This window comes from Trichechus manatus, unplaced genomic scaffold, assembly GCF_000243295.1.
Source record: "Trichechus manatus latirostris isolate Lorelei unplaced genomic scaffold, TriManLat1.0 scaffold00204, whole genome shotgun sequence".
Classification (NCBI taxonomy): Eukaryota; Metazoa; Chordata; class Mammalia; order Sirenia; family Trichechidae; genus Trichechus; species Trichechus manatus.
The window spans coordinates 576,088-603,911 of record NW_004444140.1 but is presented as its reverse complement, the minus strand read 5'-3'; the positions used below and the strand labels follow the sequence as shown (position 1 = coordinate 603,911).

The 27,824-nt window shown below is 47.8% G+C and overlaps 2 protein-coding genes across 2 annotated transcripts; both read right to left on the bottom strand.

Annotated features, from left to right (window-relative positions):
* Window positions 1-1,370: 1,370 nt before the first annotated feature.
* On the bottom strand, window positions 1,371-4,479 carry PSRC1 (proline and serine rich coiled-coil 1). The gene is made up of 8 exons (XM_004388062.2): window positions 4,436-4,479; window positions 3,967-4,024; window positions 3,817-3,874; window positions 2,753-3,194; window positions 2,337-2,412; window positions 2,190-2,228; window positions 1,852-2,100; window positions 1,371-1,522 (listed from the first exon to the last, which is right to left on the bottom strand). Exons 2-8 carry the CDS (start codon window positions 3,983-3,985, stop codon window positions 1,425-1,427), a joined length of 981 nt encoding a protein of 326 aa, XP_004388119.1. The 5' UTR covers window positions 3,986-4,024; window positions 4,436-4,479; the 3' UTR covers window positions 1,371-1,424.
* A 3,897-nt stretch (window positions 4,480-8,376) lies between these two features.
* On the bottom strand, window positions 8,377-26,394 carry MYBPHL (myosin binding protein H like). The gene is given in 13 exon segments (XM_023742214.1): window positions 8,377-8,996; window positions 10,647-10,692; window positions 12,135-12,173; window positions 12,176-12,320; window positions 13,330-13,470; window positions 13,576-13,755; window positions 13,890-14,029; window positions 14,274-14,469; window positions 15,017-15,033; window positions 15,036-15,104; window positions 25,053-25,099; window positions 25,101-25,239; window positions 26,379-26,394. Coding segments are annotated over 12 exon segments (1,140 nt in total). The 3' UTR covers window positions 8,377-8,996; window positions 10,647-10,681.
* Window positions 26,395-27,824: the final 1,430 nt, after the last annotated feature.

Below are 27,824 nucleotides of genomic sequence, written 5' to 3'. Positions count from 1 at the left end.
ACATCCACCATCTTGCATTCAAATGTTTTCCGAATAAATTAATGAAACTCTACCAGGCACGAGTCACAACACCAGGCCTGCAGAGGTTTTCAAACCTGGTGCCAGCCCTCAAGTTTAGAAGGGGAGAGAAGAGGAGACCAGAGACTAATGATGTAGAGCGTGATGAGGTATTCCAACATCATCTGGCTGAAGTGATCAGGGAAACTGAACACCAAGGTACCCAACAAGGGCCCCGCATCCCATCAGCACAGCAAATAAGCAGCTGGGGAGTTCCTAGGAGGTCTCATTCTCATGTCAGGGAAGGACACTCAAGTTTAGAATATAAGTGGTAATCTTCCTAGACCCTGGCTTCACAGCCTCACACACTGTGAATTCAGCTATACTTAACTTTGATCTGGACCTTCTAATAATCCATGAATCATGGGAAGAGGCAGCCTGTTCCTATCTAATGCCAACAAGGAGGGTAGTTACAGTCTGATGAGCTGGAATCTCAAGGCCCTAGAGCCTATTCAGGCCCCTGCCTGGGAAGCCCATCCTGGCTCCCTCACTGAAATTACACAGAGGTTACTCCAAGGTTGTTAGAAATTGGAGCAGAATCCACTTTCAGACAATATAAAAATACATTTACTTTATTTTAGAAAAATGCAGACTGGTAGAGTAAGTTTATCATAAACTGGCCTGTTAGGAGTCAGAGAATTCACAGGAAATAAGTTCTGGAGACCAGGTGCCTGCCTCTGCCTCTCCAAACTGGCCTGATTCCAGTAGAGGAGGTGATTCAGGAAGGCCTCTCCTCAGAGAGCAGGGAGGTTAGCTACAGAGGCCACACACATGTAAACCTCCAGCAAAACAATGCCTGGAAGATCAAACTCTCTGGGGCTGAAAGCAAGAGTGGGGGTGGATCAGGCAAACCACTTTCCTGCATTCTTCATTTTCTGTTCATTAATTTCACTACCAGGAGGCAACCTCTTTTTACTTAATCTGCTTTCAACCCAGAGCGTTTGACTCCCCTCCAGCTCAACCCTAATCCACTCCATCTCCCAAGGTCTCAGCTCCTGGAGGACCAGCTCTGGCAGCATCTCTTCCTCCTGTCCCTGGGCCAGAATCTGGAGGGCTTGGGAGGCCAGGTAGAGGTGAGTCCAGGCAGTGACTGTAGTGGTTGGCTACTGAATTTTTGCTTGCTGTCCAGATCTCTTTACCTAAAGAGGCAGAAAGAGGCACAGCTGTAAATTGCCCTTCTTCCTCTAGCCCATTTGTCACCCAGCTGAGTGAGTCTCACCAGCTGAAAAGAAATGGGATCCCCATGCCCCAGGCTCTCCTCCTTATCTCCATCTTGCCACAAGGCCCGCAGAGAACTCTGGAATGATGGCATGACAGCTTAGAAGCCCAGAATGACAGGGGAGAGAGAAAAAGCATCTCAACCAGACCTACCTGGTAGGTCCTGGGACTGCAACTTTCCTGGGGGGCTGCAGACTGCTGCGAGTGGCACCAGTGACAGGAAGATTTGGTCGCTGGGAAACAGGAACTTGATGGAGGTAAACAAAAGAAATAAGTTAGTAGAATGTTCAACTGACCTCAAAAAGAAATACTGGATGAAGGCAGAGTGAGTTTGGGATTGGTACCTCCTATTCCCAAGGTAAAAGACATCAGGTATTTGGGAACCAAGACTCAGACTCTTTGCCCAATTTCACATTCCCTCTGTAACCCCGTCTCCCCATCTTCGAAGAGAGTTTTAATGAAGACAGAGGAAGTGGTCATTGTTGCCAGCTCTAGGAGGGTGAGGGCAAGCTGGGCAAGGGCTGGTATTCTTCTTCCCGATTTCTTACCCCTATGCTGCCGCCCACACTTCCTCACCTCTGTGCCCTGCAGCACTTGCTCTTGGAAGCCCTTTCCGACTTGGCAGAGGATCTGGAGGTAGGCCACCTTTGCAGGGTAGTACACTCCGACTGGAGAGTGGCATTCGGCCGGCAGGCCTGGGGAGGGCGGTGGGGATAGGCAGTCGACTTGAAGGTTTAGCAGCTGTACCCTGTGGCCGGGACAGGCGTTGAGCGTTGCTGGTAGAAGGCTGTGGGGCCAGGACTGGTCTGGCAGGGGCAGCTGGTCCTGGTGGAGAGGAGTAGAGGAATTCAGGATAAGTTCCATATCGTCCCCACTCCCATTCTCCCATAGCTTTGCTGCCCAGGTCTTCTCACCTGCTGTTGCTCTCCCACTGGGCCCAGCTTTTCCCCGGATTGGAGGGGCTGATCGGAGTGGAGGGGTTGATCGGAGTGGAGGGGTTGATCGGAGTGGAGGTGTTGATCGGAGTGGAGGGGTTGATCGGATTGGAGGGGCAGATCGGACTGGAGGAGTTGATCGGGCAAGGGGAGAAGATGCTGGGCTTTTTGATGCAGGGAACAGATTGCAAGTGGGCGATTCCTGAAACACAAAGAGGAAAAAAAAGGACTGAAATGGTGAAAAAATCTGTTCTGCTGGCTTATTAAGGGATAGAGGCAGAGAGCTGCCTAGATCCCAGAAAGGGCAGGGCAGAAGTTAGCTGCCGACATCATCATCACCATCACCAATACTACTTATTGGGCACTTATTATAGATCAGACACTGTGCTAAGTCATTTGTTTGTGGTATTTGTTTAATCCCAACAATTCTACAGGGCAGGCATCACTATCCCCATTTTACCAGTGAGGAAACCATTCTACCCCTGCACCATGTCATGCCCTGTGTCTGGTGGCACACACCCAACCCAACCCTCCAAACTCACCCTCTTCACACTGGTGGGCCTCTTTCCAGATGTTGTCCGAAGAGACTTGACCGACCCCTTTCTATCGCTGCTCCGGAGTCGGGGTGTAAGGCTGCTTGGGGAGGGAGTACTCCGAGCCAAGGAGCTCACAGTGGGCAGCAGGTCTCGGACAGGACTGTCCTTCAACACAAAAGTCTCCCGCCGAGGGCTGGGCTTCACCTGGCGTGGGGCCGGTGCCTCGCCTGTGCTCTCCCGCTCCTGCAGGGCACACTGCTCCAGCCGAGCTGCCAGCTGGTTGGCCTCATGGAGGATCTCCTCCAGCTTCTCCGGGCTGAGGGGGCCTAAGCTGAACCTTGGACCCTGGAGGGCAGGGGCCACTGCATTTGGGTCACTTCGGTGGGAAAGGCCCCGTCGGAGTGGTTTCTCTGGAGTCGCCAACACTGCTACGTCTTCCTCCTCACGACTGAGACACAAATTAAACCAGGCACCATGCCCACATAAAAGAGAGGATGATGATGGGGACAAGGAGGAGAGCCTGGAGCGTGGGGGTCCCATTTCTTCCCAGCTGGTGAGACTCACTCAGCTGGGTGACAAATGGGCTAGAGGAAGAAGGGCAATTTAAAGCTGTGCCTCTTTCTGCCTCTTTAGGTAAAGAGATCCGGACAGCAAGCAAAAATTCTGAGGGACTAGGCAAAAACCCCAAAACAGAGCCAGGGACACAGTCCCAAACCCTGAAGCCCATGCTGACTGTGAGATCTGGCATCTGGGTGATGAGATGCCTGGTTCTATGGGGCCTAATAGGCCTTTAGCATTTACTAACATTGGAAATTCCGGCAGGATGAAGATGCAGCAAACCCACTTACTCTTCTCCTTAACACCCTGAGATCTCACTCCAGACTTATTTCTTTTCCCCTCCCCCAACTGTGCCACAGAGATCCAAGTTAACCAGCCACCTAGCAGCCCCTGTGCACCAAACCTTGCCAAATTACCAACTCAGGCCCCAGAGGCCAATAATTGAGCAGTAAGGAAAGGCTCAGAGATAAAGAGGTGTTGGAAGACAATAAGCGGAATAAAGAGGCTGGTACCTGTCGGATGGTGACAGCCCTCCAAAATCCAAGGTCTCATCCACAATAAACTTTACAGCTGAAGGAGAGAAAAGAATGAATACCAGCCACTGGGCCCCTGGCATAGCTTTCAATTGCAGGGCCTCCTTCTTCCCTCCGGGGTTTCCTTACCTTCCTCCAAATCTTCCATGTTCCAGCTAGCAGGAGCAAGAGTCAGCTTAGACCCGAGCTGGAGAGAAAACCACTACTTCCTCAGATCTCCATCCTGCCCAAGGATCTCAGCTCGACTCAGGGTGCAAGCCAGGAATTGGGGGTCATGCTGGAGGCAAAGCAAGCGCCCCAGGGGTAGCTCTTTTCCCTGTAACTACCCCCCACCCCCACCCATTACCTCCTCCTGTTCCCACAGGGCAGTCCTGGAAGGTCCGAAAAGTTGCCTCTACACCCCATTTCCCTTCACAGTCTATCCTCCCGACCCCTGCGCCCTGGCCTCTCTCCACTGAGGGCGGTCTGCGCGCCCCATCTATCTCTCCGCCACTATCCTCCGAGTCTATCCTCTCCCCATACTTTTCCGCCCTCCGCAGTACCACACCCACACCACACCTCCTGCCCACCCACAGCTTCCATTCCCACTCTGTCTCACCTCCCGCGAAAGGTGCCTCTGCCCAGCAATCTAATCCCGGGAATCTGCTACCAAGGGGCGGGGCTCCTTTCAAATCTCTTAAGCCCCACCCACTCCCACCATAGGCGCACAGTGATTGGCGAATCCGGGTATTCCCCGCCCCAGGGGGGGGTGGGGCCGCAGCGGGCTGTCAGCCGGAAGTGAAGCCGGAGGGGCGGGGTCTCCGTCGTGAGGGCCTTTGAGTGGCGGCCGGTTGCGGCCGGGGGCGAGCCCGTGTACCCGGGACACCCACATTCTGCTCTCAGGCAGAAAGCGGAGCGGAGCCCCAGCAGAATGTGGCGGCGCGCGAGGAACGGACCAATGAGTGTCGGTGTCGCGCCCTATCCTTTCTTCTCCGCCCCCTCCTCGTTTTCCCTTGATCGCAGAACGGCTGGCTTACGGGTGGCGGGTTCGGCGCCTCCCCGGTTCTGGGCCCCCTTCGGGGGTCGGCCTGCCGGAGGCGGGCGAATAGAAAGCCCCGGTTATCTAACGCCCCGCGATGGGCCTGAGGAAAATGGTTTCCGTGGATGCACTCAGTATGCAAGCACTGCATTGCCAATTGTTCCTCTGTTGTGCTTGTTCCAAGTTACGGAAGCACCTAAACATGCTTTAGGCATACTAAGGTTCTCCAGGACGTATATTCTCCTTTTCTTTCTTAAGCAAGAACATTCGGAACCTGAGGCAGCAAAGTGTAAAGAAAACGGGCTTTTTTAATTGGTTGTTGTTGAGAATGTACACAGCAGAACAGTCACCAATAATCTCCACATGGACAATTCAGTGACATTCATTACATTTTCCAAGTTGTGCAACCATTCTCACCCTCCTTTTCCGAATTGTTCCTCAAGCAGTAACATAAACTGACTGCTCCCTAAGTTTTCCTGGCTGATCTTTTGAGTTGCTGTTGAAAACAGTGGGCTTTTCAGACAGGGATATTTGAGTTCAAATCAAGCTGGATAAGCTTGAGCATATTTGGACCTCTCTACGCTTCTGTTTACTTATCCATAAAACAAGGATGGTAATACCTGTAGGGATGGTTTGGAGGATAATGATGAAAGTCAAATTTTATACTGTGTACCCTCAGTGCTTTGAGGGGCTATTTATAACTAGCTGCCTCTGAACTAAAAGCTGTGTTTGTAAAATGCTTAATCATAATTATTAGAGATTTCCTCTCTCTTCTTTCTAACTGTTGCCTGGGAATAGGCTATGTCACCAGTTAACAGAGCTTCTTAGAATTGTTCTTACAATTTTAAAGTAAAAAGGTCCTGAGAGAATGGCTGAGGAGCTTTCCTGTAAACAAAGAGCCTGAGCTTGAGTCCCCAGAGTTTATGGGCACTCTTTTGGCTACTGATAGGCTTTTTTGTTTACTTCCTAGTTTTTAGCTGTGAAGTTGAGGTGGAGAGGTCTGTGGGAGTGAGATATTACTGTAATAAATGCCATGGGAAGCAAAGAAGCCTTGAAATTTGGTGGGATGGGTGATAAGGGAAAGGGTGGAGAAGCTCAGAACTTGCAAGTTGATGTGAAGAGCTGACAGAAGGTTGCCCCTCTCTCTGCAGACTTGCTGGTGAAGGTAGAATTTTCCTTGCTACTTGTAGGATCCAGAGTCTGTGGAGGGTGGCAAAACCAGAGCCAACAGCTTGTTTCTCTCCAGGTGGGTAGTGGTGAAGTGGAGATCAAAGGGGAAGAAGCTATTAGTTGACTGCATTCATTCACCCTAGGTGGAGTAAATGAGTAAGTGCTCAGCTACTAGCCAAAAAGTCAGCTGTCTGAACCCACCTAGTGGCATCTTGGAGACCTGGTGGTACAGTGGTGCTGCTAACCAAAAGGTCAGCAGTTCAAAGCCACCAGCCATTCCTTAGAAACCCTATGGGGCAGTTCTGCTCTGTCCTATAGGGTGGCTATGAGTTGGAATCAACTCGATGGCAACAGGTTTGGTTTTTTGGTTTAGTGGCATCTCGGAAGACAGTCCTGGCGGATCTGTCCGAAAGGTCACAGCCGTGAAACTACTCTGACATACATGGGATCACTATGAGTTGGAATTGACTTGATGGAAACCAACAACAGCCTGAGTAGGGGAACTCTACACTTCTGCACCCGAGGGTAAGTGGGGAAAGAAGTTTTAACAAATTGGAAGTTAGTTTCTCGTAAGGAAACTCATCTCCAGTTTTCTATCACCAAAGTATGGTTTTGAAGCCTTTTGTGGTCCTAGGAAAAAAAAAGCACTGAAACTACTTCTCCGTCAGAATGACAACAAAGCCAGAAAGTATAAATGTCAGGCACAAGAATTCTTCACCCAGCAACAGGCCACTATCTGGGAATTATTTGTCCACCATCTCAACTTCAAAATGATGAGTATGAACAGGTGTTTAAGGTACTAGATAAATAATGAATAAATGAATTAATGAAGAAATTATACCCCACCCCCAGGCACATAGTCAGCCTTAGCTCAGAAGGTCCTCCATAAGTGCTGAATGCATTAATGAAAAAACTAAGGACTCCAGTGTAGTGCTTGAAAGCAGAAGGATTAACTGTGCTGGAGGTCTTATTCAGTGTAAAGATTTTATTCCTGAACCATGAAGGTTGAGAATATATGAACTTTAAGGGGTAGCCCTTGAGTAATTCAGCAAACAGCAGAGGAAGCATGGGGCTGTGGGCAGAGACTGGAGATCTGACTGTTTCTTAAGGCATCGTTGTTGTTAGGTGCTATCTCATGAGATTTTCTACTCATAGTAACCCCATGTGACACAGCAGAACTGCCCTATAGGGTTTTCTAGGCTGTAATCTTCACAGGAGCAGATTGCCAGGTCTTCCTCCCGCAGAGCAGGTGGGTGGGTTCGAACCACCAAATTTTCAATTAACAGCAGAGGGCTTAACCATTGTACCACCAAGGCTCCTTAGGCCCTGCTTCAGCTGGAGGATAGCCTCTTCACCATTATGAGACTGCTGGCTCTGGACTCTGACCCACCACAAATTTTCTCAACAGTAGTCCTTCGAGTGCATTAAACCCTACAGAAAATTATTTGCATGACAATTTTCTCAGTTTTCCCAAGGATGGCACATAACTAGGAACATTCTAGATGCAGAGGGAGAAGTTAATTTATAACATACAATAGATGCCTTGGGGCATCGGGCTTAATTCTCTCTTAGAACTCCAGTTGAGAAGGGCTGGAATAGATACGTTGCCTCAATTGAAAATAGACCGTTGGTCTGAACAGAAAAGCCCTTCGCTCTCTTCTCAGCCAAATCACATCCCCCCTCCTCCTCAAAACCTTGCTTAATATTTACTGCCTCCTGGAAATCTTTTCTTTCTTAAATCCATGATTCCAAACCAGACTCACTATGATGGGGGTCACTGGGTGAAAGAAATGAGAGGAAATAGGGAAGGCTTTGGAGTCAAACAAGCCTGGTTCAAATCCTAGCTCTGCTACTTCATAGCTGCATGATTTGAAGCAATTTATCATTCCTGAGCTTCAGTTTCTTCATTTGTAAAATGAGGATTAAAAGAGATAAGGCACTTAGTTCAGAGCCTGATGCATAGAAGGCTGTTTCAGTTATTATCACTGTGTAACAAACCACCCAAAAGGTAGTGGTTTGCAACAACAGTGACTATTTACTTGCTCTGGATTTTGCAGTCTGGGTAGAGCTCTGCGAGGATGACTTATCTCTACAAGATGTTGACAGGGCTTGGCTGGGACTGAAGTGTCCAAGGTGACCTCACGTGTCTAGGGCCTTGGCGCTTGCTGTGGCCTCTCATAACTCAGTAATCTAGCTTGAGATTCCTTACATAGCAGCTGGCCTGCCAAGAGCAAAAGCAGAAACTACTAGACCCCTTAAGGCCTAGGCTCAGAACTAGCTCAACATCCTTTTCTGCTCCATTCTATTGGTCAAAGCAATTCACATGGTCTGCCCAGATTCTACTGGAGAGGAAATAGACTCACCTCTTAATGGGAAAAGCACCACGCCCATACAATGAGGGGAGGAATTCTTGGTGGCCATCTTTTGCACACTCTTCACAGAGTACCTTCAATCTCTTAGTTGTTCTACTGGCCACCACCTCTTTCCCCAGGGCTTAATGTAACTGTGTTCCAGTTTCTCCAGTATCATCCCAGCTCTCAGGATTAGGTTTTCTGTCTTTAATCAGCTATGCACAGATTTATGTGTACTGCTATCCGTGTCTTTGTGATAGATGTGCATCCTGTCCTCCCGACTTACCCTGGAAAGCCCATAGAGGGAGAGAGCAAGTCATCTTCAACATCTCTTTCCAGCATTTGGTCTGTATAGAGTTTAATTCAGTTCTGTCATAGATTATCTAAGGAAAAGGACAATGAGGAAAGGAACATAGATGTGGGAAGGGAAAGAGGAATCGGAGGTCCTGAGATTCCATATGGTCTGGCAAAGGATTCCAACTTTCTAAATGTTTTTCCTATGTAGAAAGGCTCAAACAGATGGACCCATATGCATTGAGGATCCACACGTTTATTTAGACGCCAAACCAGACATTGTGCTGGAGCTTCTAAAGAACACAGTCTCGTCACAATCAGGCTTCCTGAAGGCACAGAAAAGAGAGGGTATGTTTGTGGCCATAACAGGAAACAGAACACATTCAGGACACTGAGCAATCCCTCTTCCCAGTCCCTACCTGGTCTCATACTATGAATTCCCTATTTACCCTGCTTCCTCACTGGGTATTGGCTGTGGGAGAGATAAAGGACAACTAACAACACTAACACAGAGAGGTCACTGAGGGGTGGAGAGAGAGCTGGCTCTGCCAGCCACCTGGCAGAGAGCTCTCCTGAGGAGAAGACTGTGCTTTTAATGCATCCCTAAGGGTTTTGATTTCCTATATATCAATGACAGGCTTAATAGTGGCTTGCAGGATCAAATTTATTCTCAACATTTATCAGCCAGGAGCTGCAAATCAGATGGGACACTGGGGACTAAACAAAAATCCTCTGCCATCGAGTGGATTCTGACTCATAGCAACACTAGAGGACAGAGTAGAACTATCCCATACGATCTCCAAGGCTGTAATCTTTACAGAAGCAGACTGCCACAGCTTTCTCCCGTGGAGTGGCTGGTGAGTTGAACCACCAATCTTTCAGTTAGCAGCTGAGCGCTTTAACCACTGCACCACCTGGGCTCCTTCACATTGAGGACTACCAAAACCAAACCAAACCCATTGCCGTTGAGTCAATTCCGACTCATACAGGGTTTCCAAGGAGCGGCTGGTGGATTTTAACTGCTGACTTTTTGGTTAACAGCTAAGCTCTTAACCACTATGCCACTAGGGCTCCTTCATATTGGGGACTACCTGTAAAAAAAAAAACTCATTGCCATCAGGTCAATTCTGACTCATAGCAACCCTATAGGACAGAGTAGTGCCCATAGAGTTTCCAAGGAGCACCTAGTGGATTCAAACTGCCCACCTTTTGGTTAGCAGCCAAGCTCTTAACCACTGTGCCACTAGGCGTCCTTCACACTGGGGACTAGCTCTCTTTAATTCTCTCATTTTTCACTTTACTCATCAGTTTGTACGTATTTCTACTGTTAATGATTTAGAATCTGAAGTAGGCATCAAATTCTAAATAATGATCTGAGTCAGCCTTTGCCAATAATGTGCTGCTTGGGGCCACATACCCAAATGTTAAATTATTCTTAGCATAACATGGTGATTTTCTTCTCTTGGAGAGGAAGGAGTCCATAAAAAACAAACAAACAAAAACAAATTTATTTCTTACCATGTTTCTAATACTGAGGTAGAAACAATTGACAGGAACAGCACCCTCTCTTCTTATCTACCCTGCACCATGTGGTGGGGGTGCCTTTTGTGGGTTCCTCCACTGCTAATTGTTCCCTTGGCATCTTTTCTTGCAGTACCTGCCCATCCTCCTTCCACAAGACCCCATTATGCTTAGGTAAATGGTATCATTCTTCTTCAAAGGACCACTAGGTTCAATTCCTATCATCAACTTGAGGAGGACAGATATAGAGAGGATGTGACAAAAATATGCTTCATCTATGGTAAATTCCCTCCACAGGGATGGTAGTATTAACTTATAATTTTTTTTTTTTTTAAATGTGGTCACGAGTGAGTGCATGGCTGGACAGCTCAGGAAAACACATCTGTCCCAGACTCAACAACACTAGCCAGAAACATGAAATAGTCCATTTTGACATCCCGTCCATCTTTCCTTACCTTCCTCAGAGTTGACCGTGTCCTCTTAGGTAGCCTCAATGAGGAGCTGCAAAAATTCAGACATTTCTCAATATTACCATCTCAGAAATTTCTGGAAAACCTGTCAGAGCATTGGGAGGGGATATTCTATCCCAGGTCTTTGGGGGAGCCTATGGTGTTAGCTGGAGTTCCTGGGTAGTACAAACAGTTAATGCACTCAGCTGCTAACCAAAAGGTTGGAGGTTCAAGTTCACCCAGATGCACCTGGAAAGAAAGGTCTAGTGATCTAAAAAATCAGCGGCTGAAAACTCTACAGAGCACAGTTCTATTCTGATACACGTGGGGTTGCCATGAGTCAGAATCGGCTTGACAAAAACAGGATTCTAGTTATAGAGTCTATGCACAGGGAAGAATAGGAATGTAATTGCTCATTTATTCCTGATTAGGCAACAAACGTTCATAGAGTATCCATTGTGTGTCAGAAACTGGGCTAGACCCTGCGGGAACAAAGGTGAATAAGACACTTTTCCTACCCTCACGGTGGGGATACAGACAGGTAAATAGATAATTATAAAAGTGTACTAAATGCAATGATAGAGATCTGCACAAAATGACAGGAAAGGATAAATGAATGAATACTTTAAAGAGGTGGAGAGGATGTATAACATTCCCTTTAAACAAACTAGAGGAGAAAGCCCAACACACAGCTGAAGCTTTCCTGGGCTGAGAGTCAGAAGATTTGTTTAAAGAAAAAATGATCTGGATGAGGACCAGGGACTTGGGGTAACAATATTAACAAAAATATGTATAGTGCATTACAATTTGAAAAGCACCTTCACAATCATTATCTCAATCTCCATAACAATTCTGCAAAGTGTTACAGACCAGCAACCTGAAAAGACTTGCTCTCAAGGTCACACCGGTAGTAAAAAAGCAGATCAAACTGAACCAGTCTTGCCAGTCAACTCTGACTCATGGCGACTCCATGTGCATCAGAATAGAACTGTGCTCCATAGGGTTTTCAATGGCTGATTTTTCAGAAGTAGATTACCTGGCCTTTCTTCTGAGGCACCTCTGGGTGGACTCGAACCTCCAACCTTTTGGTTAGCAGCTGAGAGCACTAAGCATTTGCACCACACTGGTAGTAAGTGGCAGGAATTTGAGCCAAGTCTTGGGATTCTAAGCCACCATAGTGCCAGCTCTGCAATGAACCAATGCTGGAAATCTTGGGTAAATCAATGACCTCCTCTGTGCTTCAGGTCTCTCCTTTGCAGAATGGAAATAAAGATTCTTGCCTTCCTACATTACAAAATTGTGATGAGGAGAAATAAGATAGAGGCTAATAAAAATGGCTCGTAAATACATCCTGATGATGACAGTAATTGAGTGGCCCTGAAGGGGAAGCAAACCAAGCCTTTCTCTGTCTAGGTTTGTGTCTCCTGACTTTTCCATCTGTGGAGAGAGGGGATAATTGGCACCCTAAGGCACCAGTTCTTCTCTTGCCCTTACCTTTCACATCCACTCGACAGTCCACAGAGGCCTCCCCAGGGCATTCATGGCCTTGCAGTTGTAGATGCCCCCATCAAAGGGACCAGGCTTGCGGATTTCTAGGGAGCAGATTCCCAGGTGAGTGAGGGCTCTGTACTTGGGGTTGCCTTGGATGTCCATCTTGTTCTTCAGCCAGATGATCTTGGGCTGGAAGATAAAGAGGAGGGGGCAGCAAGGCATCGTAAAACATAGCTACAGTTAGGACAAGAGCAGGAAGCAGTGCAGCACAGCCCCCCACAGCTCCCCACTCCCTGTGTTCAGTACCTGGGGTTTCACCTATAAGGCTTGGAGACAGACCAACAAGCGGAGCAGGATACTTTAAGAGCAGATGGCAAAGGGATCTAAAGGAGATATTGGTCTTCAGGAAGCCTCTCCCATCCCTTACTTTGTGGGAAGAGGTTATCCTTCCAGTATCCTCATCAGCCCCTCAAGCTCCTTCTCTGGGTTGAAATTCCAGCACCTAAAGATCCTCCTGCTGTCCCATCCTGCACAAACAACCCCTTCATGGAGCATAAGCACTGGATGTCGGTATCTCCCCTTTTTTATACATATACATTGTGAGTCGTTCATATTCTATTCTCAGTTGGCTGTGAGCCATTCCTGTCCCCTCTGGCTACAGAATAGTTTCTAGAGTGGGCTTATTAATGTTCTCTTTCTGAGATGTTATCCCCGTGTATTCTGGCCCAGGATTCATAACACAAAAGGTTCTTGGTAAAGGTTGTTAATAGTGTTTTATGCCATGTTTGGAGTACAGGGACTGGATTGTAAACAGACAAAGAGCCTTGTTCAGGTTCATGGCCAAAGGCTTAACTCTAGGCAGCTTGTATGTACATGTCCCCAGTCGGATGAGGGGTAGGTGGGTAAGTAATGCAAAACCACTGTGACTCCATTGCCTCTTCCAGAAAGACAACTTGAAGTTCATATCCAATTGCCAGCAGGCCATTAAGTGACATCTTTGTCTATGAGGAATAAAACATTAAGAAAAGAAAACTGGAAGCATCATCTGCATCAGCCTGTCTTAGACTCCAAGTGCCCTGAATGTGTCTATGTAACTTGCTGTTGAAGAGGCGGATGATGGTGATGGTAGCAGATGTTTTGATGAGAATGCTCTGCAAAATAGCTACAGTTAGGACAAGAGCAGGAAGCAGAGCACCACAGCCCCCTACAACTCCCCACTCCCCTTGGGAGAGGCACGGACACAGCAGAAGAGCTGGGTGTCATAGCCTGTGACTGTAGAGCAGTCTGCCAAAGGCTGGGTAAACTTTGGGGCTTCGGAGAAATCTCTCTGGGCAAACGCCTGCCTCAATCTTGTAAATGGTGGCTGAGGGGACTGAGATGGCACATGATATAGTGCCTGAGATCCCTGTCCCTCTTCAACTGTTCATCCTTTACTTCTTCCAGCTTGGGATCTCCACGCCTTACCTGCTTTCTGGATGTGGGCAAGGTCAGAAGTGACCAGGGCTGTCTCACTGAGCCCACACTGATTTTCAGCAAAGACTCAAAATGCATAGGAGTTACCAATGATGAGGTTGGAGACAGTGTATCTGGTGCAGTGATAATGTTCTAGCACCGTGAACCACAGCTGTGGGGTCCCAAGAAGATTCTTTAACTGAAACACCTGGTTTGTGTACTCAGTCCACCTCAGCCCACCCTGTGGAGTTACCAGAGCCCCACTCCAGAATGTCCTATTCCTCCCTCCTTCCCAGCAGGGCCTACCCCTGATCTTGTGTCAGCCTTCTGCACCGTGTATCCCAGGAGTGCTGTATTGCCCATGTCTTGGGGATGTGTCCACTCCAGGGTAGCACTGAAGCTCCAAATCTCTATCAACTTTATACTCTGAGGAGAGCCTGGCCTCTCTGAAAGGGTAAAGCCATGGCAGTGGGCATGGTACAACCCATATGCATTGAAATCACTTCTGGAGTGCTCCATGCCCCCTTCTCTGCTCAAGCCAGTCTATTTCCTGTAGCTTCCTATCCCCTCACCCACCACTGTGTCCAAGACTCAATGTAGGGGCATTACCCCAGCTTCCCCAGCTCTCTGAAGAGAGCCTGAAGAGGAAGCCCTTGAGGACCACCTTCTCTCCCACTCCCTGTACCATACCGATCACCTGGATGTCAATGGTGGCGGTGGCCTCCAGCCCGCCTAGCTGCACACTCAGCTGGTAGCGGCCTGAGTCAGCACGTTGGGCTTCTTGGATGAAGAGGACGGAGTCCCTCTCCCCTTTTCGCACACTCGCACGACAGGCATCCAAGGTACAGCCATCATGTGTCCAGATGACTCAAGGTTTGGGCTTGCCCTGTGAAGTGGGGATAAGGCCATGAGCAGCCCAAGAGGCCCTACTGACCCTCCCTACTATGGTAGCGGTCAGATCCACCCCAGGTCCGCATGGTGACTTGACTTGTAGCTGCAACTTCCTTGAGTTAGAGGTTGGTGGATTCTCTCAGGGAACTTCCTACTTTTAGCTACAGAATAAGGGTCATGGGAAAGGGGGACGGTTTTGAGTCCATCGCCCTCTGGGAGTCTAGGTCATGCACACGCAGGACAACTGGGACCAACTGAATACCCCCCAACTTCCCAAGAGCCCTCCAAACTGAGAGTCCCCAGATCTCTGCTGGCTAAAGAGCATGGATAAGCCCCTACCTCATCAAATGGGGCAAACCTGATCCAACCCAAACCCCCCCTCAGAAGTGCAGAGTGGAAGAGTCACTTGGCCTCAGACTTCTGCTGATAAGGCTCCTTCCATTCAAGGCCACAAAAACTGCCCCACTGCTAGCAGGACTCCTGATATCTGTTTCCAAATCAAAAGTCCCAGCCTGGTCACACCATGGACCCAGAGTGATCACCTGGAATGGGATTAGTAGTTTACTGTGTCCCCAACCTTGCAGATGTAGGTATGCCTCAGGGGCCGAGGTAGCCAGATCTTGGGAAACTCTGAGTGATAAGAGAAAAAAGAAAGAACAGGAGATGGTGAGCCTCCGGGGTGGGAAGAGAAGAGCTCCACCGTAGATACTGAATCCAGCTGTGCCTCTATGTGTGTATGTGGGGGGCGGGGGGTTACCCAAGCATTTCTCAGCAAATTAGTCCCTCTCCTTAGAGAATGAGAAGTTTGTCCCCATTTGGGGATGAGGGATTGACTGACAGATCCCCTGGAGAGTGTCAAAATCATGGCAGAAAGATTGCACTGGAGTGCAAGCCTGATGTTAATTTCTTTTAATTTATAACTCTCAACTAGTGACTTTTTATCAACGGAGATCATTTTTTTCCTGTTGGTGCACAGACCAGTCCAGTCAGTATGGTTTGTCGTTCCCCTCCTTTTCTACATTTGTCTTTCATAACACTTCTTTTATCAAGGCTCCTTTCAATGTTAATCCTGACCTCCCCAGTGTTGGTCCCGCCCTCCAGCCTGGTGCCAGACTCCAGTAGAATGCTTTCCATTCTGCAGGCAGAGTCAACACCTTTGACAGCTCTGATGTCATTGCAGAGGGAGACGAGCGTCTGGGTCCCTTCCTCTGTCCTGCTCCAAGGAGCCTGTGTAGTGTTCTTCCAGTTTGTGGAGAATCACTTTCTACAAACAAAATCTGAGAAAGATTAGGTCCACTGCTCATTTCCCTTGCCTATCAGCAAAAAGCAACATTAGATTAAGTTTACTGGCTTCCAGGATGAAGATAGGAGAAGCTTGTGAAAGTGCTGAGTGTAGAGTTTGGAGAATTAAAAAAAAAAAAAACCCACTGCAATCAAGTCGATTCCGACTCATAGTGACCCTGTAGGACAGAGTAGAACTGCCCTGTAGGGTTTCCAAGGAGTGGCTGGTGGATTCAAACTGCCGATCTTTCGGTTAGCAGCGAAGCTCTTAACCACTATGACACCAGGGCTCGAGTTTGGAGAATGACCAAGTGTAATTTCTCTCCTCTCAGGATGCCTCAGGCTGCCTTGACCCGGAGATTGCAAATATTCCATCTAGGTTCCCCTGCGGGCCTGGCTAAAGTTTTCTGGCTTTCTTGGAGATCCTATCTCTTCCCGTCTCAAAGAGACAATCCCCTGCTGCTGTTGTCTTAAGTAGAATGTGACCTTGTCTCAGTTCCTGCCAAATCCCCTCCACCCACGACTCATACCAGGCAAAACTGTCCACGCAGCACACTCCTATGGCAAACAGCACAACTGCTTGGTAGTGGGTTCCACATTTTTTTGATTACATACTTTCCACAGTTTGATAACATGCTGTGTAATGAAGAATTTATTCTGGCCTTTGTTCCCAGTTCCTGGGAGGTAGCCTATAAGCCCTGGGAATTTCCCAGGTTTATGCTAATGAGATGATTTAGGATGGGGGCAGGCCATGCCAGAAAGACTAACCATGTGATTAGAGGGTTAGTGCTTTGAGCCATGTGGTATCATGTGCTATCAATCCCCAGGTAGGAAAAAGGGCTGGAGATTGAGTTCGGTCATGTGGTCAATGATTCAATCAATCATGCCTACATAATAAAACCTCAATTAAAAACTCTGGACACCAAGGCTTGAGTGAGCTTCCCTGCTTGACAATATTCCGTGTACTGTCACACACTGATGTTGCAGAAGGGTCCTGTGTCCCTGAGGACAATGGAAGCTTTGTTTTTGGGACCCTCCCAGACCCTGTGTCTATCTCTTTGACGGGTTCTGATTTGTATCCTTTTGCTATAATAAAACTGTAATCGTAATTATGATGTTTTCCTGAGTTCTTTGAGTCAGTCTAGTGAATTTTCAAACATGAAACAAACAAACAGAAAACCTGTTGGCTAGTAGATTCCAACTCATAGCGCCCCTATAGGACAGAGTAGAACTGCCCATAGGGTTTCCAAGGCTGTAAATCTTTACAGAAGCAGACTGCCACATCTTTCTCCCACGGATCAGCTGGTGGGTTCTAACTGCCAACCTTTTGGTTGGCGGCTGAGCGCTTAACCACTGTGCCACCAAAAAAAAAACTCAAAAACCCAGATCCATTGCCATCAAGTTGATTCTGACTCATAGCAACCCTACAGGACAGAGTAGAACTGCCCCATACGGTTTCCAAGGAGCGGCTGGCGGATTCGAACTGCCTAGCTTTTGGTTAGCAGCAGAGCTCATAATCACTGCACCACCAGGGCTCCACTGTGCCACCAGCAACCCCTAAATTTGTAGCGAGCTTGTCAGAAGTGAGAGTAGCCTGGTGACTTTCAAGCTTGTGGCTGGTGTCTGCCGTGAGGGCAGTCTTGGGAGGACAGTGCCCTTAACCTGTGTGAAGTTTGGCCCAACTCCAGGTAATTGGTGTCAGAAGTCATTGCACATACATTTACCCATGGATATATTCCTGAACATTCACCCCAATATATGTGTGCTTACTTATATATTGAGCTGTGTAAATATGTACATTATATAACTAAAAAATTTAAATTGTGAAGTTAAAATAAAACACATGGAAGTTCTACTATGTTCTTTCTACACCTCTATTCGTAGACCATTGTCTAGAGACCAGGCATTTCACCCCACAGTCACCCCCCCATCACAATCTCAAGAACACTTATCCTTTGTAAGCAAATACAAATACGCAGTGCATGTTGTACACTTAGTGCATATTTATCTAGTTTTCATTTTTGCTGTGTGGCTTATGCTTTCACCTGGGCTGTGCCTGTCTCAGACTGCACCTCATCCCTGCCCGATGCAAGCAGAACGAAGTGATAAAGGGCCTGGAGTATTCTGCAGCACCCTCCTCCTTATGCTGCTGAGGGCCACATGCCTCAATGAGAACATCACAGCCAAGGAGCCCCAGGCAGCCGACTGACCCTGCTCAGGGTTGCCCTCTCTTTGCCTTGGGTAGTTTTGCAGGGGGAGGCCAGGGCATGAAGAACAGAAGAAGTGTTTGTGTGATGTGTTTCTCTCCTGTGGCCATCTTGGCAAATAACCAAAGAGTTGAGAACAAGCTCATATTACTTATGGGTTTTTTTTTAAAAACTGTGGTAATTGGGAATGAGGGTCAAAACCTCAACTTGTTGGACTGGGTTCTCCTCCTTGGTGGTTGGGGAAATAACCTTTCGCACTTGCTGAGGAGGGGGCTGGAGAGAAGGCGGGTCTGCCGCCCCTCATTCTGCCTACAGAATATCAGTTAGGAAGGACCTTGGTGAGTACCCAGAGCAATGAGAATGTTGGGAGAAAAAGGGCTCAGAGATGGAAATTGATTTATCCAAGATCTCAAGGCTAATTGTGAAGTTGTGCCTAGCTCCCAAGACTCTTGCTTTCCCCTAGCAAAGGACCCATTCTCTACCTAAGCATGGAGCATCTATCCACCTACCTATCTGCCTAGGACTGGGCTCCATAATCAGGACTCTGCTTCTGGAGGGAAGGGCAAAGATGGGAAGGCAGAGCCATACACTCAAAGACTGAGAAGGGCTGAGACTAGGAAAGGAACCTAGGCCTTCACACCTCAAAGATGGGCCAACTGGGCCCTACTCTGCTTGTGCCTCAGGTAGGAAACTGAACATAGATACACGCATGTTGATATACATGTCTGTTTCCACCTAGTTTTTCTTTAGTTTCTTAGAAAAATACCTTGGAAAACATTAACATTCTTTCACTAGAACTAAAAAGAAAAATTAAAGAAAGCGGTTATGTGGAACATAAGCCGAGGTGGGAGAGTTAGGAGGAGGAATGATTCTTGAGATCTAGAGGAGACCCCAGCTGGGGCAGAGAGACAGAGGAGAAAGGCTGACAGCTAAGATGGTGGTCTCTTCCTTCCTGGGCTCCCTTACCAGTTATCTGCTTGTAAGTGGGATTCCCTTAAAAAAGAAAAAAAAAAAAAAAAAAACATTGCCATTGAGTAGATTCTGACTCATGACGATCCCTTATGTTACAGAGTAGAACTGCTCCATAGGGTTTTCTTGGCTGTCATCTTTACAGAAGCAGATTGCCAGGCCTTTCTTCCACAGCACCACTGGGTGGTTTTGAACCAACCTTTTGATTAGTAGCTGAGAGCAAACCATTTGTGCCACCAAGGGACCTAAGGGAATTCTCTTACAAGATGATAAATTGATAGGAGAAAAACTAGAATGTTCCATCTCTCTGAGGATTAGTGAGAGGCCTCTACTCTCAGCAGGTTTCCAGGCCTCCAGTGGGAGCGTAGAGGATGGGCTTGAGGCTAATGCAGCTGACAGAGTGCTGGAGGCTTCACAGAAGTGTTTGACAGCTCCAGATGCCTGCTCAGCATCAAGTCCTGCAATCGTTTCTTACCCAGCCCAGGACCAGCAAAGAGCAATCTGACTCTTTGCTAAGATCGTTAATAGCAGAGCTCATTTGGGGCATCTCCTTTCACACATCCACAGTCGAGGGAGGTGTCACTTGTACTGACCTTGGGGAAGCATGGCTTTCCCTAAAGCCCAAGGTCTTTCTCCTTGTCGGGTGCCAGGAGGGATGTGAACAAATACTCAGAGCCCGAAAGCAGAGCCTAGGTTTTTGAAGACCAGGTCTGTGACAGCCACACTTTGGTTTTCTCCCTTCATAGAATCTTGGGGAAAAGGCCTTTTGAAAAGTCCTTTGAGAGTCATTTGCTTCTCAGCTGTGTTGCTTTCTGTGCTGTATTTCTCTCAGACAGAGTGCTAATTATTTCTTTAAAATTATTAGAGGAGACTACTTAAAGCCCAAAGATCCCGACTCCTCCTGATTAGAAAGTTCTTCCTAAAATCTACCCTAATTTCATTCTGCTAAAGTTTATGCCCGTTTCCTTATTCTATTCTCATGGGAAATCATTGTTCATATCCTCTCTTATAACTTCCTTTTACATGGTTAGAGACCTTCCTCCAGCAATTTCCTAAGGGCTGCACGGTTCAGACTGATGTTATCAATTATGACCTGGAGAGTGAAGAAACAAGGTAGATGCATTGGCGGAGTGGAGGTGTGTGCGTGTGTGCATGTACGTTGTGCACGTGTGCATACATACGTGTCTGTACATGCACACACGTGCATATGCACACGTGTGGCTGTGTGCGTGCACATGTGTGCGTGTGTATGGGTATGGATGCATGCGTGTCTGTGCGTACGTGTGTGGGTGTGCATGTGTGTGTACACGCATGGTCCTGTGTGAGCAGTTACCAAGAAGGTGAGTGCACAGCCCAGCTATCCTTCAAAACGTAATCATAGATTTCACAGGGATCCAAGGAGTACCAGCATTTCTTACAGAAACACTAGCAGATGTCTAGGAAACCTGTATGGAGAAGGGTGATGGGAAAGGAGTATGATGACCTTGGGAGTACCTTGTGAAGGACAACAGTATCACCTCCTTGAAGACTATGAAACTAAGGTCAAAAAAAGGTGGGGAGGGGACAAGAGTAGGCAACACTTCCCTGAGGAAAAGACTCCACCATCCCCTCCCCTTATTCCCTTCTTCTCCTCCTGCTTGATGGTCCTGACTCACTGTCACTCTCTCCAACACTACCTCAGTCATAATTCTTGGTGATTTCAATATCCATCCTTCCAATTCCTGCAGGGCCTCTCAGCTCCTTGCCTGCCACTCCTCCAATATTTTGTCCACCTCTACCTTAGCCGCTAGTTCCTGTGGACATTCTCTAGACCAATAACTGCAACCCCTCTATAATCTGAATTTCAAGCATCCCACTCTTATTACCTACGATCAAAAAAACAACCAAACCCATTGCTGTCGAGTCAACTGCAACTCATGGAGACCTTACAAGACAGAGCAGAACTGCCCCATGGGGTTTCACAGGAGTGGCTGATAGATACAAACTGCCAACCTTTTGGTTAGTAGCCAAACGCTTAACCACTGCACCACTAGGGCCCCAATGACAAAGATGAGCTAACCGCCCACCAAAATTTATGCTCTCCCTTTCAAGTATATTTATCCCTGAGAAGTGGCTGCCCAGACAGGGATACTTCTCAGCCCCCGTTGCTCTATGAAATGTGAGTGGAAATGATGAGAACCACTTCTGGGCCAAGGCTTTTAAGAAGTGAATTCTCTGTTTCCCCTTCTGCTAGCTGGATGCCAATGATCATGGAACCCTAAGGAATAATGGAGTCACCAGGTGGAAGAGGCCTGGGTCCCTGAATTACTACATGGAGGAGAGCTATTTGCTTTGCAGCAATACTTGCTTTGAGTTGTTTTGCTAGTAAGAAACAAGCATCTATTGTGTTTGAGCCTTATATTCTGAGGCCTATTTGGTTCATCAGCTAGCATACCCTAACTAATACAATCTCCTATTCCTTCAGCTTACGCCTTCTAATGTTCCAACATCAACAATTCTTCAGCACCCGAGACCTATCACTCATTGCCCCACCACCTTTTCACCATCTCTCACCCTCTAATGTCATCGCTTTCTTCCTCACCCAACTTAGATTCCATGGTTCACCATTATAATCACTCCCTTGCACACCCATGCCAATCCCTCAATCCTCTTTCACTTCATTGCACCCTCCTAACAAAACCCAACACCAGACAAATACTCTTCCACTGTTCAGTGCCTGCAGCCACACAGCCAAACGTGACTGGGGAAAACCATAAAACAATACTGTAACAACGGGCTCAAACATACCAATGATTGTGAGGATGGTGCAGGACAAGACGCTGTTTCATTCTGTTATACATAAGGTCAGATCCTACTCAACAACAGCTAACAACAACATGCTGACTGTAAATTGATGGCCACTAACAGGACCACTAACTCCAAACGGACCTGGCAATTATACTAGGCTTCCCTCGTTGATTTAATCTTCTACTCTCCTGCATGACTACTGAGTACCTTCTCCTCAAGCCTCCATACCGCCTCCCTCATTCATTCTTAGTTGATGACCTTGCTAGTGTCTAAGCCCTGCCTAGAGTCTATTCTTAAAACAGCAACCAGAAAATTTCTTTAAACCTACGCCCTATCCTCTCAGCCCTTACTCAGAGCCCTGCACTGGCTGCCCACCTGTCTCAGGGTCAGACCAAAGTTTTCCCAATGGTCCTGTTACCTCTCTGACCCCACCTCTCCTCACTCAGCTACAGCCACAGCAGTGCCCACCCACAAGGCATGCTCCTGCTTTAGGACCTTTGCATTCCCTGTGCCCTCTGTTTGGAAAACATTCCTCCCAAATATTTGCAGACATGTGTTCTCACTTCTGTTAAGCTGTTGCTCAAATTTCCTTGTTAGGGGCAATGGTTAAGCGCTCGGCTGCTAACTAAAAGGTGGGCTCTGTGGGAGAAAGACCTGGCGATCTACTCCCCTAAAGATTCCAAAAACCAAACCAAACCCGTTGCTGTTGAGTTAATTTTGACATAGCGTAAAGATTACAGCCTAGGAAACCCTATGGGACAGTTCTACTGTTTCATACAGGGTTGCTATGTGTTGGAATCGACAGCACACAACAACAGTGAGGCCTTCACTGAATATCCTATTAACAATCACACTGCCTACCTCCAAAACTTTCTATCCTCCTTCCTTGCTTTATTTTTCTGCATAGCATTTATATCTATTTTATACATTTTACTTATTATTTATTGTCTATCTCCCTCCACTAGAATGTAACCTCCATGAGGCCCGTTATTTTTGCCTATTTTGTTCATTTCTGTATTCCTGGCACCTAAAACAGTGCCTAGGACATAATAGGCACAAGATAAATATTTGTAGAAGGGAGAAGGAAGGAAGGAATGGAGGGAGGGAAGAGGGAAGAAGGGAAGGAGGCTGCTCCCAGACATGGGATTTTGCTTCCCATGTTTGGAAGACACAGAACAGTTCAGATTGAAAGAGGGCGCTCAGTCAGGGCAATTATGCTGAAATCAGCAGATGGGCCTCCCTGTTCCATTTCAGGGAGGTCATGGCACCCCAAAGGATATTTGGGTGGACTTTAGGGCCTTTGAGAACTCCCTGAACTTTTTTGTGCCTTTTTTCTGAGGCAAGAGTCCTCAGCTTTCATCAGATTTTCCTAGGGGTCCACGTGTATCAAAAGGTAAGAGCCACTGATTTAGTTCAACTCCTTAATCTACAGATGAGAAAAATGGAGGCCCAGTGAGGTGGATTGACTTCTCTAGGGTCATAGGACAGAGCTAAGATTTGAAGTCATGACTTCTTTTTCCAAGCAGATAACAGATGCAAACGTACTTTGCAAAGCGTCAAACGGTGTCCTGATTACCAGTGACCTCTGATGCTGGTGGCCCTGAGGCCTGCAGTGCATGGAGCTGCCACACACAGGGACAGGGTCTTCAGGCTGCACTTGTGGTACGGTAGCTGGGGCTGTTAGGAGCTGACTGCCCACAGATTCCTACTCTGAAGATGGAGAGATGCGGTCCTCCCCCAGAGTTTTATGGGGGCCAGTGGAGAAAGTTGGGGAGTCAGCAGTCCTGGGTTCTCATTCTCCCTCTGCCTGTGATTAATTTCCTTCGTGTTTGTGGGGAAGATGCTGGTTTTCTGCCTTAGCCACCCCAGCTTGATACGTTCACAAAAGCTTCTCTCCTTCTACTCCTTCACTGGGGCAAACTCAGCCAGCATTCTGACCTTGACATTCAAACAGCTTCTGAAAGCCCCATCTCTTCCATTAGGATGATAAGAGGTGGGGAGCTGCCCCTGCCCAACCCTATTTGCAGGTATAACTCTTAGTCTTCACCTCTCACTTGGAAATATTTCATTATCTATTCACATCTTGGTTTGGCCTCTTCCAAGGCACTTTGGATAATCTCAACCATCTTTACAATGACTCAGCTAGGTAGATATTAGTCATCATTATTTTGCAGAGGAAACTGAAGCTGAGCAGTTGACTGACTTGTCCAAGGTCACATAGCTGCTAGAGGCAGCACTGGGAAGTGAGCCGAGATCTGTGCCTCCAAGGCCAGTACATCTTTTCTCCACCACGTCTCCCTGCCCTGGGATTCCATGGGTTTCTCATTTGTGGTCTTTGGATCTTCTGCCCTGAAGACTTTCGGTACCTTGAAGGTACTGAAAGTAGGGACTTTGTGCAGGTAACTGTCTTAGGCATTTAATACAGCCCTCTGGCTGCTTCTGCCGATTATCACATAGGAGAAGGGAGAAGCCCATTTTCTCATTCATCTTTCTCCATGAAAGGGGCACCTGGCTTCTGTGTCCCATCTCTGGTGTGCTGAGCCAAGTGCAGTGGGAGACATACCTGTGCTTGGCTTCCTGGGGCCTCCCAGGTGAGTGTCTCAGAGCTGTTAGCTACAGAGGCCTCAGGCAGGGGCAGCTGGGGAGTGGGTGGTAGTGCTGCTGGCAGGGGTGCCTGGGGTTGGAAGGATAACCACCCCCTCTTAGCTGGAGAAGGCCTTTTTCCTAAGCGGCTCACGGAAACCACCAAGGACGGAAAGCCAAATGCTTCTCCCAGAGGGGTTCCCCTCCCATGGAGCTCAGATCCTGAGAGGCTGGGATGTCCCATGGGAGATGCTGGGGTGCTGGGGTAGGTCCTGGCCCTATGGCACTGCCAAGGGAGAGGCAAGATGTCACTGAGGTGTATGACACTTGGCCTCCTAGGAGTTTTAAGCTTTTACTTTCCCCTTTTCCTCATCCAGACAGCCACCATCTCACCCCCATTCCCTTTCTGACCGGCATTAATAAATTAGACCCTCTCAGTCCCTGTGACAGACATTTTTAAAGGTAAAAATATAAACAGATCATTTTTAGTCACTGTAAAGTGCAACAAACATCATTCACTCACCTCACAGCTAAAAAGCTAAAACCCAGCAAAGATACCTCAGCAGCAAGTAAGAATCCATCAACAAAGGGGTTAGGGGGCTCCAGTGAATGATCTCCCATCCTAAGAACCAATCCTATAAAGTCATTTAGCTGTGCAAACATCTAATGAGCTGCAGTCAGGGTGGTAGGGACACCCTCCCCATCCCACCCCCACCGAGTCCCCCCAGCCCCACCAACTGCCATGGGTCACCTTCTATAGGGGACAGGAGCTGAGGAATGAGGCTGCCAACCCCGTCAAGGTGGAGCCTGGGGTCGTTCAGCATCAGCTGGGCTGGCTCCTTTCAGCATCAGCTCGGATCCTGGGGCCACCTCCTGAGCAGTGGCTGCTTCCTTGCTGGGCTTGCCCACGGCTGGGCTCCAGCTGCAGATTGTCACTGCTGGTGGTGAGGGAGGGCCTGAACACCTGCTTTCCAGCCTGGCCTGTGGGGTCCCAGCTGCAGGGTTATGCAACTGGGACCTTTGACCAACCCAGCTGGGCCTTTCCCCACCCAGCTACCCCCAGCAAAGGGCTGGAACAGGGGCTAGGGGTAGAGACGGGGATCAGAGAATAGCCCAGAATAGCCACAGGGGGAGGGCTGAGGTGGCCCTGTTATCTTGGGAGAGAGATAACACCCCTCACACAGCGCTAGGGAGGGAGGCATGAGCTTGGGCACAGACCATACAAACAGGGACTCTGGCTTCCGTTGGGAGGATTGGGTAACATCTCAGTTCCTCTCTCTAGCTCACCCAACAGGGTGCTTGGGCCCAAAGAAGGGCCCCAGAAACTAGCTGATTCATAAGTACCTCTCCAGTGCTCTTTCTCCACTGAGTTGCAATATCCTAACAACTCAGCGTTACAGGACTGCCCCCATTCTCTCCACCTGTGCGGTGCAGCACAGTGCAGTGGTGGATCTGCACTCTGGGGCCAGACTACCCGGGCTCCAACTTTGGCTCCATCACCAACTAGCTGTGTGACTTGCAACACGTCAGTCTCTGTTAAGCCTGTTTCCTCATCTGTAAAACGGAGATAATAGCAACCACGGGTTGTTGTGAGGATCAGAAGAGGTAATCTTTGTAAAGTGCTTAGCAGTGTGGTGGACTAAATGCTTGATAAATGTAAGCTACTTTTAGGCCAGGCTAGCATTCCCCCTTTGAAAGCTGTCCATGTCTTCCTTGCCTACGAGATACAGTACAGATCAAGTGAGATGCAGCAGTGGTGGGGTAGGGAGAGCCAGGGGCATAAGGTCCAGGACATGGGTGTGACTTCTGGCTGTACTGCTCACTCAGGAGCTAGGTGACCCTGGAGAAATCACTTATGTGCTGAACCTCAGGCCTCTGGACGATGAAACCAGGCGTGATGACACCATAATTTTGTTAAGGATAAAATGATTTAAACATAGGGCAGTGGCCAGCCCACAGTAGGGGTTTCTTGCAAACTGAAGGTCCTATGTGATTTCCAGGTTTACCAAACCATCACTCCACATGTGCCACACATTCCATCCAAATCTGGTTTTCTATCATGCTTCTGCTTTCCTACCTCCAGAAGCCAGCATCCCTTCTGTATTTTCTTCATGGGAAAAAAAAACTGAGCATCGTTGAATGAAGGGGCCCCATTCCCTCCTTAGCCCCCAACTTGAGGGCAGAGTCAACAGAATCCCCCCAAAAAACCAGATTCCGACTCATAGTGACCCTATAGGGCAGAGTACAATTGCCCCCACAGGGTTTCCAAGGCTGAAATCTTTGTGGAAGGAGACCTGCAGAGTGGCTGGTGGATTCAAACCGCCTACCTTTTGGTTAGCAGCCGAGCACTTAACCACTGCATCATCAGGGCTCCTAACAGGGTCCCAGGAGCCTGTTATTATCTTGGCTGTTAAGCAGAAGCCAAAAACTCCTCTTTACAACTTGTATAAAGGGCTGAGGGCCAGGATAATGCATGGATATACTTCAAGCCCAGGAACTTGTTTCTTGGGGACTTTGCCATCAAGTCTACTTGACTCCTGGCACCCCCATATGTGTCAGAGTAGAATTGTGCTCCATAGGGTTTTCAACAGCTGATTTTTCAGAAGCAAATTGCCAGGGCTTTCTGGGTGAACTCGAACCTCCAAACTTTCAGTTAGCAATTGAGTGCATTAACCATTTGCGCCACCAGGGACTCCTTATCAGGGTCTAGCATGGCCGAAGAGGGAGACTGTAGAGCCTGACCTGTGGGGCTGGCTGGTAAAAGGCTGGGCTTGTGCCACATTAGGACTAGTTTGAAGGCCTCTCTGATCTGTGTCTCTTGCTGACCCAGCCAGGGACCCTCTAAATACTGACAGTCCCCAACCAGGGACTGTCACCTGAAACACACCCCCTTTTTACACCACTCTTAACCTAGGCTTTGGTTAGGAAGTGGCTTTTCGGACCTAACCCTTTGTTGCAATGAAGGTGTAAAGGAATGGGATTTAAAATGAAGATTCCTAGGGTCTCCACATCAGAGAGTCTAATTCACTAGGTTTGGGGTGGGATCCAGGAATCTGCATTTTTAAAAGCAACCTCATGATTCTGATGCAGAAAATCAGAGAATATTACTTTAGATAGAATAAAATGACCGTAGATAATTTCCTGGGGTAGGAATTCTTCCACCAGATGGTGGATTCTTCAAGAACAAGGGCTTTGCTTTGTCACCTTCAGACCATGATGCCAGAGTAAGATTAAATGGAAATATCCCAGGTTAAAGGCTCAAGGGAGGAGGCAGGAATCTCTACTAAGAGAAACATTTTGGTAGAGAGGAAAGCTGCACTGTTTGAAGGTCCTTAAATGAAATGTATCAGGATGTACCATGAGTAAGTGCAGCAAGAGAAATGTAAGAGGGGCAGATGCAAAGATACCAAAGGTAAATTTCTCAGTGTGTCGTTGGTCAAGCCTGCTACAAGGAACACACAATGCAAGAGAGTAATCACATGTTGCTGTGTCCAGAAGGAAGAGTATAGCAATTGAAACCTGA

Coding starts and splice junctions, on each gene's coding strand:
- PSRC1 (XM_004388062.2), bottom strand. Junction 2,229..2,336: donor TGCCCGATCAACTCCTCCAG/TCCGATCTGCCC, acceptor CAGCCCCTCCAA/TCCGGGGAAAAGCTGGGCCC. Junction 1,523..1,851: donor AAGTGCTGCAGGGCACAGAG/GTGAGGAAGTGT, acceptor ACCTCCATCAAG/TTCCTGTTTCCCAGCGACCA.